This window comes from Mesitornis unicolor, unplaced genomic scaffold (genome assembly GCF_000695765.1).
Source record: "Mesitornis unicolor isolate BGI_N332 unplaced genomic scaffold, ASM69576v1 scaffold23303, whole genome shotgun sequence".
NCBI lineage: Eukaryota > Metazoa > Chordata > Aves > Mesitornithiformes > Mesitornithidae > Mesitornis > Mesitornis unicolor.
The window spans coordinates 16,649-28,617 of record NW_010174292.1 but is presented as its reverse complement, the minus strand read 5'-3'; the positions used below and the strand labels follow the sequence as shown (position 1 = coordinate 28,617).

Here is an 11,969-nt window from a genome sequence, read left to right as displayed (position 1 = left end):
GAAAGAAAAGAAGGACTTATCCTTCTTGTATGTGTTTTCTGTGACATAGGGCTGAGACAGCTAATATAGGAGTAGTGAAACATATTTTCAGTTTAAAACAGGGAACCCCTGGGTTATAACTTTAAAAGCAGCTCAACTTAAATGGCCACATTACTCATTTATGAACTCTGTCTGTTATATCCTGACAGAATAGCTTGGTAATGTTAACTAGTGACTCTGCTGTGAGATGAGTTCTCATTTTTCTGTGTTTTAAAATACTGATGTGTTTTGTGTCAGGTGTTGAGATTTAATTTGGTTATTGTTACAAGAACATTATGACCTTTGCATGGATAATGGAAATGCTGTCTTACATTGCATCTGGAAGCCCTTTCTAATCCATGTTTAAATTTAACCTATCAAAGTTTGTTGGAGTAGAAACCCCAAAGATTTGGTCCATTAATACTCTTAAAAGGTGGAAAAAAAATCAATTGGTTTTAATGGATTTAATGCTGCTAACTGTCATCTGTCATCAAAATCTGGGATTTTTATGTCTCAAACAGAAGTAGTTAAATGGAGAACCTTCCAAATGTTACACTTTGATGTATGAAATTATTTCTGTTTTAAAGCAGGCGTAATTTTAGTCTATTAATTAACACTTGGTGTATGTTGGATGCTGTTAGGAAATAATGATCAAAAATGCATACTAGTTGAGATAAATTCTAAGTTTAACAAAAACCCTGGATGAGGGTCGGTTTTCATGAGAGGTTGCTTTGGGCATTGAGCTAATCTTGAAGTTCCTTTTCAGAAAGTTCAAATCCTGTTTTCCACCTAGGTGGTCCTCGCCAGCTGGTACCGCATATATACTGGCATTATGGATTTCCTTGGTGTATCAACAAAGACATGTTGGACTGTAAACAGAGGAAAAGGGCTTAGTCCTGTTGAAAGCTGTGAGGGTGAGTTGTGTTTTATTTGAGTTTCTTCCCGGAAGCTTATAATTGTGGTTTTACGTATTTCAGAAGTAATAAATTTTCCTGTGTCTTTATCACTGACATGCTTTAATTTGGCTAAGGCAGATTCACAGCATAAAAAAAGATAGTTTTAAGAACACCAGGGGTGAGAATGTGGGCTTTGCTTTTAAGATAGCTTCTCCTACCTAGGTTTAATTCTTATACTGCACTTCAAAACTTGATAGTTGTAGTATGAGCCTTCATAATGTGACTGTTACAAAGAATAAGATGTCCTAAATGTAATTGGAGGCCACTGTACATGTATTACATTTTTTTGGCTTCTGTAGAATCCTCAATACATTCCAAGTTCCTACATGTCAAAAAATTACCTTCTGTATTTCCTCCTCTAACCACAATTTGTAGAGTAGCAAGGGAGGGGAAAAAGGCAACCACAAGGCTCCCTTTTGGAGAAATCTTGTGTAGTGATTCTACTGGGAATAATCTTCTTGTGACCTACTATTCAGCATGAGAATTTCAATCTTATACCTTGATTTTGTTACTGAAGCTTGGACACTCACTTTTTTTTTTCCCCTCACATTTAACATTGGCTTGTCAAGTAAGTATTATGAGATAAAAGTACCTTGCTGAGAAGCACTTTTGAGATGTTCTACAGTTGCTTAAAGCTGAATGATAGATGGTAGCTTGTGAAGTTGTTTCATTTTATCATTTAAAATGTCTTTGTGTGTTGACAAGTTGGTATTTTTCCTTTGCACAAAGGCTATAAGAACTTTAGAGCTTGAATGATTCACACTAATTTTGTCAGAAGCCATAAACAGTTAATAAATGTTTACATTTTCGTTCCTGTTTTTTGTGAAAACCAAGTCAGACCAACAAAATACTAACTATTGAGACTACCATGTTTGATGAGTCATATCATCATCTCTAGAGAACTGTCTTGCTGTATTTTCAGCAGTGGTGAATAATCATTTCTACTTATGAAACTATGAAGTTTTGCTGCCTTCTCTAGAATGAATAACGCTTTTTATGCTGTATTGCTGAAATTATTAGAGCCAGGAGGATTTAAAGAAATAATGTAGAAAAGAATAACAACAGAAGTGTGAACACAGAAGCATTTGTGAATTAATAAATTGAAAGACTTGCATTATTGGAAAACCTCTTGGTTTCTAATGAAACAAAGAAAGCAGAGTGTTATGTGTGATGTGTTTAAAGATGGATTTACTCCTGCAAGAGATGGGAAGTGAGAGTATAGGGAGTACATGCCTGTTCTAAAAACCTCTGTGAAGTCAAAATATAGTCTGTAGAGACTTTGTTGTTGTTATCTCTTTCTGTAGATGTATTAAGGTGGTACGCTGTGTGCTGTATTATACTGATTGTATGGTGGTTTATATGCAATATAATCTTTCTTCTGTATTTGATAACATGTGTTAAGTGTTTGTTTTTTTAGGGTTGGGAGACCCTGCTTCCTTTTATGTTGCGATGATTTTTCTTTTGAATGGATTAATGATGTCACTATTCTTCATATATGGTACATACCTCAGGTAAGGCAGTTGAGACTGAGCTATTTAGTTGGTACCAGCTGTCAAGTTTTCATAAGAAATTTGAAAAAGTGAATGCTAAAATATTTTTATGGGATATTGCTTATTGGTTTTTACTGTAGTGCTTTTTATTACATATATGTTGTCACTAAAAAATTACTGGAACAGAGAAGCTTTTTGCTTAAAATTAATGATGCCAGAAAAAGCTATGGAAAATTTCAGTGAAGTGATACCTCATTGATACCACCAGGCTGTGGATAAAACAAAATGCTGTACAGCTTTTAAATGGCTTTTGACAGGTTTCTGCTCAGTGTAACTAATTTTTAAAACAAAGTTTGAATGACAATAATTAAGGAGGTGGAGCATCTCCCTTATGAGGAGTGGCAGAGGGAGCTGGGGTTGTTTAGCTTGGAGAAGAGGAGGCTGAGGGGGGACCCCATGAATGTTTATACATATGTAAAGGGCGAGTGTCAGGGGGACAGAGCCAGGCTCTTCTCAGTGATGTCCAATGACAGGACAAAGGGCGATAGGTGTGAGCTGGATCTATAGGAGGTTCCATGTGAACATGAGGAAAAACTTTTTCACTGTGAGCGTGACAGAGCACTGGAACAGGCTGCCCAGAGAGGTTGTGGAGTCTCCTTCTCTGGAGACATTCAAAACCCGCCTGGACGCCTTCCTGTGTGACCTAGTTTAGGTGATCCTGCTCTGGCAGGGGAGTTGGACTGGATGATCTTTCGAGGTCCATTTCAACTCGTAACATCCTGTGATTCTGTGGCAGTGTATTTTAAACCAAGATTGGAGATTTCCAATGCTTTGCCTGAAGTTATATCGCATGTCTTTCAATTTTAACTGAGAAGACAAAATAATTTTTTAAGACAGTGCATTCTTTTGGAAATATGTATATGGTTCTCTTTTTCTATGAATTTCTGTTTCCAGTATCTGCCCTTGAATTTTGGGAACTGTAATACACTTTCATACAAAAATAGAGTCCACATTTAGCCGAAAAGCAGAAGTGGAAGTATTTTTCTGTTTACCTCTATTTTCATTTGTCAGTTTTGCAAAAAACTAAAAGGCAGCTATATTTTGCTCTGAGAGATGTGGCTGATTTCACTCTCATTTCCTGGCTTCACTGTCTTGGTTTACTTTTTTTCCTGCACTCTCTGAAGCATGTGCTGATACTTCAAATATAAAGTGCAGGGCAGGAGGAGACAGTGAAAAAACTATGTTGCCTAGTACAACTATTAGGTGTTTGAGGGTAAAGCATGTATGTCTGTATTCCTTAACATGGGAAATTAATGACACATGCTTTGAGGAAGTAGATAAACTTTGAGTATTCATATAATTAACTTGTCATTTTTCTCTTAAGGGAGGTGTATGGAAGCGTACATTTTATATATTATATATATTAATGTAATTGAAAAATTAGTAAGGTCTTAATTTCTCAGTACTTCCTTTAGACTTGGGCTGAATTGAATGTAAATAATTCAATTGATGGTCAATTGATTGACTCATTTGATGGTCAAAACCATCTCAGGCTTACATAATTGTTTTTTCTAGTTTTATTTTGTCTCTGTATAATTTCAGAGAATGTGTAATGTTTTTATTTCACCATTTATTTGCTTTTAGTCTCTGCAGCTTTGACTAGTGATAGATGGTGATAGGATAGTGGAAGACCACTTTCTTATCATTATTTTCCAAGCTACCATGTGTTCTTGCATTTGTACTCACTATACTCTATAACAAACTTGTTCAAAGAGTTAAGCTAGCAGAAATCTAGTTGCTTTTGTAGGACTACTGGGTACTGGGACTGGTACTCTTTAACATCTTTGTTTGCAACATGGGCAGTGGGATCGAGTGTACCCTCAGCAAGTTTGCGGATGACTCCAAGCTGTGTAGTGTGATTGACACACTGGAAGGAAGGGATGCCATCCAGAGGGACCTGGACAGGCTGGAGAGGTGGGCCCATGCCAGCCTTATGGAGTTCAATAAGGTGAAGTGCAAAGTCCTGCATCTGGGTAGGGGCAATCCTAAGCACAAATACAGGCTGGGCGGAGAATGTCTCAAGAGTAGCCCCAAGGAGAAGGACTTGGGGGTGTTAGTCAACTAAAATCTTAAAATGGGTAGGCAATGCGTGCTTGCCGCCCAGAAGACCAACTGCATTCTGGGCTGCATCAAAAGACACATGGCCAGCAGATTGAGGGAGATGATTCTGCCCCTCTACTCTGCTCTCGTGAGACCACCATGTGGGGTACTGCATCCAGTTCTGGAGCCCCAAATAAAAAGAGGACATCGAGCTGTTGGAGTGCACCTCTCCTATGAGGAACGGCTAAAAGCTGAACAGCTGTTCAGCGTGGGGAAAAGAAAGCTCTGGGGAGACCTTATTGCGGCCTTCCAGTTCCTGAAGGGGTTCTACAGGAAAGCTGGGGAGGCACTTTTTACAAGGGCAGGTGGCAACAGAATAAGGGGGAGTGGTTTTAAACTAGAAGAGGGTAGATTTAGACTGGATATTAGGAAGAAATTCTTTACGGTGAGGGTGGTGAGACACTGGCACAGGTTGCCCAGGGAAGTTGTGAATGCCCCCTACCTGGAAGTGTTCAAGGCCAGGTTGGACAGGGATTTGAGCAACCTGGTCTGGTGGGTGGTGTCCCTGCCCATGGCAGGGGGATTGGAACTAGATGATCTTTAAGGTCACTTCCAACCTAAACCATTCTATGATTCTAAGACTATTTTTTTGCTGTAGCTCCCTTAACCAACATACCCACAAGGTTAGAAGATTGCCAGACATAGTATGTCCCTGCCCTAGCCCTCTGTGTATGATCTCTGGTTATGCAAATACATGGCAGTCTTCTTATATAATTCAAGTTAGTCTCAAGCTCTAGAGAACTCTCTGTTAAGATAACTGAAGCAATATAGTGAGAACTCATGCTATTTTTTTAGGGTTTTTAAATGGACAAAGAAATGACGTTTGGATTAAAAGTACTTTATGCAATTGTAAGATTCTGCCTCCCTGCAGCCTTCTTCACCTCTCTATTCTTGTAGTCAAGGAACAGAATACTTAAGCTGATTGTCAAACACTGCGTCTCTAGGAACTACTGGTAAATTTCCTGTATCTCCTTCTGACAGTACCTTTTCATTGTTTTGTTTCTTGCATGTTAATCAGCAATGAATTACAGCATTTCCCCAGACGACTTCAAGCTTCAGCCTATTGTACCCAGGGAGTCAAAAGAGTAGTGCTTTTGTTATTCCAGAGCTGACTCTACCAGACTAAGTGTAACTGTTTAGATCATCTGCTGTTCTTAAAAAAATTACTAATTATTTGTTAAGTTTCGATTATTCTAAATTTAACATGGAGAAATTGGGTTCCAACTGAAGGGCAGGTACTTCATCAATTGTATTATGGTATGGGAGTTTCAGTGGAAAGAGTTATCCTTTATCTTTTGTATCGGCATAGAAAGGCTTAACAACTGTATCTCTTAAATGATTGCTTTGTACTGTTAGAAGGTAACCAGTCTAAATCAACAATACTGTTCTGGTTTACTGGGACAGAATTTTAAAGTCGGCTTTCTGTTGAGGAAAACTGTGATTTTTTTTGTAAGGGCTTCAACACTCTGACAAAGTTTTATCACTTTGTTGCCATGAAATACAGCTTTTCAGCTAAAGCTGGTATGTGATTCTCAAGGTCTTCAGTGATCTTCATATAAACAGGTGCAGAGGCTGTGGTAAGTGGAAGCTCAAGGGAGTTGACCCCAGGGTGACCCCAGGCTGACCAACTAGTACTATTCCATACCACAAATGTCACATTCACTATACATTTGAGGGTTTATACCTTCTACTTCCTGCTTCTTCTTCCCTCTTCCATGGCTGGCATCTTTAGAGAGACTTGTTTGCTGTCCTAGCCCTGAGGCCTACTTCCCCACAATATTGCCTGAGTATAACTCTGTGTACTTTATATTATAACTGTTATAAATCTTAGATTTTTATTACTATTATTTTATTAAATATATTTCTATTTCAACTCATGAATCTCCTTTCCTTCTCCTGACCACCTCCCTGGATGGGGAGGAGTCATCATGTGGAAGAGTAACTGTATAAGCTACAACAACTGTACATAATCCTCTGAAGTAAGCTCTATTCACTTCCTTTTCTGGAAAAGATACTGACAAGGTGCATTTCCCTATTCTGTGCTACAGATTTAGTGGTCTTTCCTCATGTGGTAAAACAGTGATTCCTTATAGAGGCTGATAGCTCTAAAGCATTCATAATACAAGTAAGACCTTTGTATTCTAGACTTCAAGGTTTTATCACAATGTTAACCTTTAGTATAGACCTTGAATTTTGTTTCTGACTTTGGGTGGTTTTGGTTTTGTTTTTCCTTTTTGTTTTTTTCTTTTCTAAATGTTTGGTTTGCTTTATTGCTAGGACTCACATTTTTTAATATTAAGCACATTCTTTTAGTCATTCTGGGTTTCAGCATTGATGCTTTTAGAATTTGTGAAGTTAAAGGTTGAGTTTTATATGCAAGAATGCACAAATCCTGGAGATTGGTTTGGCATTCAGTTGGTATCTTTAATTCTCAGACTTCGTAGCCAGAACTCACTGATTCTGTTTGACTTCTGTATTAGTGATGGGTGAAGGATCTGAGAGGATCTGAGGTTTGTTTGGTTTTTGGATTTTTTTTTTAAGAATCTTAACAGCTGGCTGATACTTTTGCTGAGTAGCAAAAATGTTATTCTGTCATTTGTGCACTTGTGAGCACACAAATATTCTTTGCTTTGTATTACAGGACACAAGTAATTGCAATTCTAATCAAATAGGAACCTTATCTATTGCTGTTTTGAGATGGATAAATCTAAGTAATATCTTTGGTTTTAGTGTTGACTCCATGGTACTAATTATTCAGCAGGTGAATTTGGTTTAGAAATGTATAAAAATCCTCAAGTCAAGGGCTTAAAAAACCTCTCATGTTAACATCACAGTATTTAACATAAGAATTAAATTGTATGTTGCATTCATCATGTCATGAATTTGTTTCTAAATATTACTTTTTGAATGTGCTTGATTTAATTACTCAAACATAGTTTTAGATTCAGACTAAAATTCCCTTTTGGGTGATTGAGCATGAAAATTCTGAAGCTTTCTACTCAACATCTAGGGGGAGAAAGATTGCATTTATATTGCCTGATGTTTAAAAAAGGAAAAAAGAAAAAAAATAGTGTGTAAAAAAAAAAAAAATTTAATATTGTATGTACACTGTAGATTGCTTTCCCTTGATGCTTGAAAATATTCCCCACCCCCATAATAAACATGGCTGTACATAAGTGCTATTTCACATTTTTTTAAGTGGCATTGACTAATATGAGATTGCTGTACCTTCTTCTCCTGTTCTTTTCACAGTGGGAGCCGTCTCGGAGGTCTTGTTACCGTGATGTGTTTCTTTTTCAACCATGGAGAGGTAGGTCTCCCTCTTCAACACCCCCCCACTTTTTTTTTTTTAATTTTTTTTTCTCATTTTTTTAAAGATAGTTATGCTTATCTGTTAGGGAATGAATTTAAAGGGAACAAGACAGTATTGAAAGCAAAATAGGCTATGACTTGAAAATGTATAGCACAGTACAATGTATCACCTTTAGATGTTAAAAACCAGCAAAATACTCTATTTTTGTGCCCATTACAGACATAACTGGGCTGGATGTAGCATAGGAACAAGCTTCAGAAATGGAGGAGGTTTTCTTTAAGTTTTGATGTATTTAACGATAATTAATTAATACACCAAAAAAAAGGCTAAAAAACCCTCAGTAGTATTGATATACTGTAGCTAGAAGACACAAAATTAGAAACTCTATGTATATAGAGAATTCCAATGCTAAACTTCTTTAGTAAGCTGCAGTACGGTGAGGGGAGCTGGGAAGAAACTGTCACTTAAAACATCTCCCTGTGTCACCAGCAAATGCTATTCATGTAATTGTTTCATATTTTGGAAGAAAAATAATGGGTTTTATTCTGATACCCTCGGGCAGTGTTTCTGGTTTTTTTAATGTTCATTTTATTTATATAAAGACTTCTTTTATTTTACTTAAAGTGCAGTTCTACTGCAAAGATTTTTTTAGATGGAAACTAGCTACCTTATGATTTTGTTAAGGGTTAAAGTTGTGCTTTGTTTTCTTATTTTACTGAGCTGTGCTTGGTAGAAAACTCTTGAGTAGTAAAAATAAGTTGTTGCACATAATAGAATCAAAGATGCTTCTATTCATAGTGAGCTTTGACAGTTTTCTTATATCACACAAATCTGTGTGATAAAATAGCTATTTTTTTCCTTTAAGTTTTATTTGAAGTGTTTTTCTCTAAATATCCTCCATGAAGAAATTTCCACCATGGATGTTAACTGCCTGGTTCAGACCAGGTAAACGTTACAGAGTTTCTGAACTTCTTTAGTGCTATAAGAGGCTAAATACAAAGTTCTGTGCGGGTTTCCATTCTTCTCAATGGCATTCTGAAAGTGAAGTGAATGTATTCTCCTTTGCTAGGAAATACTTACAGAGTATATACTGTTTTGCCAAGTCTGTGAAGGTGAAAAAGCGTAACTTCAGAGTGGAGTAAGTTGACAACTTCAAAGATAGTGGAAGCAATAATGAAAAGAAGTATTTATTTCAGGCATTTCTCCTATCCACAGGAAACTCTATGGGAGAGCTCATCTCACTCTCTGGATGGCTTGACTTGGGAAACAGTCATAGAGAATGTGTGTATTTTAGAGAATGGGGTGAAATTAGGTCTATGTAGCTCTACACAGACGTAGTCTGAATTTAGGTGGAGCTTAACTATGGTGACCCTGATTCAGAGTCTGCTGTATAGATTTTTCTGGAGAGCAATAGGACCTTACTTGCAGAGGTGCAGTGTTAGATCTCAGCTGGCTCTTTACATTTGTACTGTACCTAATGTAATAACTCATTATTGTGTATATAGAGTTATGCTAATATATGCAGTTACATGTACGTAGGTGGTCTATTTCACTGTGCGTACTGTTGACTCACATGCAGGGGTTGTGCATGTGCCCTTGTGTGTATAAAATCTATTTTATTTAACTTTTTTATATGCCTTTGATTGTGAAAATCATCTTGCATGTGCTTCAAAAATATGTACAGTGGAGCTAAAAATTTGCTTTCCTTTTCTGGAAGGACAGGATGGAGCTTCATGGGTAAGCCTCATCTGCAAGTCTGGGTATCTCAGATCTAATGCTGTGTAAAAGGGATTAACCTTCTGGCATTGAGCTGATGATGCTAAGGGAGTATGTTTTCATTTGTGCTGTGCTTGCGTTACTGTGTTTTAATGACTTCAAGCTTAGACATATCTGATGTATTTATACCTGTAGCAAAGTTAGTTTACAGCCTTGATAAATCATCCACTGATGATTTAGTATTACATTCCAAATATAGAAAAATAACATGGGCCACATTAGTCAATCCACTTTTAAGGTAATGCTTCCTTTTTACGGTTGTATATGCTTATTATTTCTTTCCAGTCTTTATCTCCTCCAGTGTCAAAAGATTTGGTAAATCAGCTGTTTCTGTAGTCTTGAAAAATAGTCAAAAGGACTCAGTGCTTTAGAATAATCACAATTATATTTATTGCTAATAAAAATAATTTTAACTAATCACGTCTGTGCAGTCAGCTGAAGGCAACGCATTAGTATACATATGAAAGCTTTATTTTAATGGTAACGAGAGTGCAGCTTTTACAGAGAGTGCTTTTAGACAGCAAAGACTGATTAATGTGGTGGGCTTCTGTACTTTGCGTTTACTTTACACTATTTCTGCACATTTATTTTGCGCTATTAATTTAACATATTTGTGAAATAGCAAGAAAATAAGCAAGGAATTGTATAGTGTTGATTCTGATTACTTCTTTGGTAAAACAGTGTTTTAAAAAATGGTTTTAAGATTATAGGAAGCAAAGAAGGAACATTCTAGCTTCAACCTCTTATAAGCTTTCATAGATTCATTATGGTCTATGTTAAGATGAACTGTCCTGTAGTTGTAAAGAACCTACTTTTAATTTTTAGTGCAAATCTATTGATAACCATTTTGAACCCATTTGTTTGTATTTCAGTGTTCTTCTGTAAAGTTGTAATTTTTTTTTGATGGTCACTGCCATCTGCAAGCATTTTGTAAAAAGCTGAATATAGACATTAGAGAGGACAGTTATAGCTGAGGAATTTGCCATGAGTCCCAAGAAATTAATGAAAAAGCTATTCAGTTGACTTCACTGTATTACACTTTGCTTTATTAGGGTTAAAGAGCGAAGTACATGTAAGAGCTTAATTTCACGTGTTCAGTTTTATTGGCCTGTTTTGGAGGGCAGCTTTGGATTTTATACTTTCTGTGCTATTGCTAGCGGAAATGTGAAATGTTTATAACCTAGAGAACTCTAGCATAATGAAGAGTATGTTGATTTATTCTTCAGATCCTCTCCCCACACACTTTCTCCTTCTGAGTGTGGCAAGTCACTGCCTGAATTTGAGAACACTTTGTTACCTGAATGAGTTGTTAATTTCAGTAGAAGCAGGGACAAGCGGCTGCTGTTGTAGCTTTTTTTCTTGGATGCTCTCTAGCTGCCACATTTAATTTTGGAAAATCAGTGATCTGTTTTAATTAAACAGTGCATCACAGACCTCAAGTCTGGAAGCTGCTTCCTTTTTCCTCCTCTTTTCTGCTTTCTGGCTTTTTTTCTTAAGTTTTTGAGTTAAATCTCATGTACCTTGTTTTTTGCTTCATTCAAGTATCTGTGGTAGTTCGTTTTGAAATACAAATGCATTGTTTAATGGAAATGTAACAGCAAATGTTATCATCTAACCCAGTTTTTCTTTTTAGTGCACTCGCGTCATGTGGACTCCACCTCTTCGTGAAAGTTTCTCATACCCATTCCTTGTGCTTCAGATGTTGCTTTTGACCTATATTCTCAGGTACCTCTCAATTCATATTTAGCTCTTTACAATAATTTAAAAAATAGAATGTCACAGGACATTTATTTAAATGCATTTATTTAAATAGTTATTTAATTGCCTCTGTGTGCTCTAGCAATGATATCATTAACATAGAAACTTTCCTGTGGCTGTTACATTACAGATGCTGCGCTGGTAGAACTGCAGTTGTATTACTCACTTACTAAAAGGAAAAAACTTGCCAACTCGAAGACATGATTAAAATAAAAATCAGAATTACTGTGTTGGCAAATGTGTATCTAAACTAAAAAATCAGAATTTTTGGTTGATGTCACTTCCTTCCCATGAGAAACAAGCTGATACTTCACCTATTGGTTTTGTCCCTCTTGGAGAGTGGTATGTTGGTTGCACGTAGAAGGAGCCTATGCTATGCAACAGAGGATGCTATAGGCACCCCTAAGCTAGTATGTTCTTGCAGTTTTCTGACTAATTAACTAGTCTAATTAGCTAGTTCAATGATTTAGAGCAATCTAATTACATTAATGCAGGAAT

General features: G+C 36.7%; 1 protein-coding gene across 1 annotated transcript in view; it reads left to right on the top strand.

Annotated features, from left to right (window-relative positions):
* Window positions 1–11,969, top strand: part of LOC104537967 (probable C-mannosyltransferase DPY19L1) — a gene marked incomplete at its 3' end in the record, with an annotated part of 36,406 nt that overhangs the window by 10,853 nt on the left and 13,584 nt on the right. Inside the window, exons 5-8 of the mRNA XM_010181000.1 lie at window positions 812–932; window positions 2,392–2,485; window positions 7,877–7,934; window positions 11,347–11,438. Coding sequence (XP_010179302.1) covers window positions 812–932; window positions 2,392–2,485; window positions 7,877–7,934; window positions 11,347–11,438 — 365 coding nt within the window. The remainder of the gene's footprint in view (window positions 1–811; window positions 933–2,391; window positions 2,486–7,876; window positions 7,935–11,346; window positions 11,439–11,969) is intronic.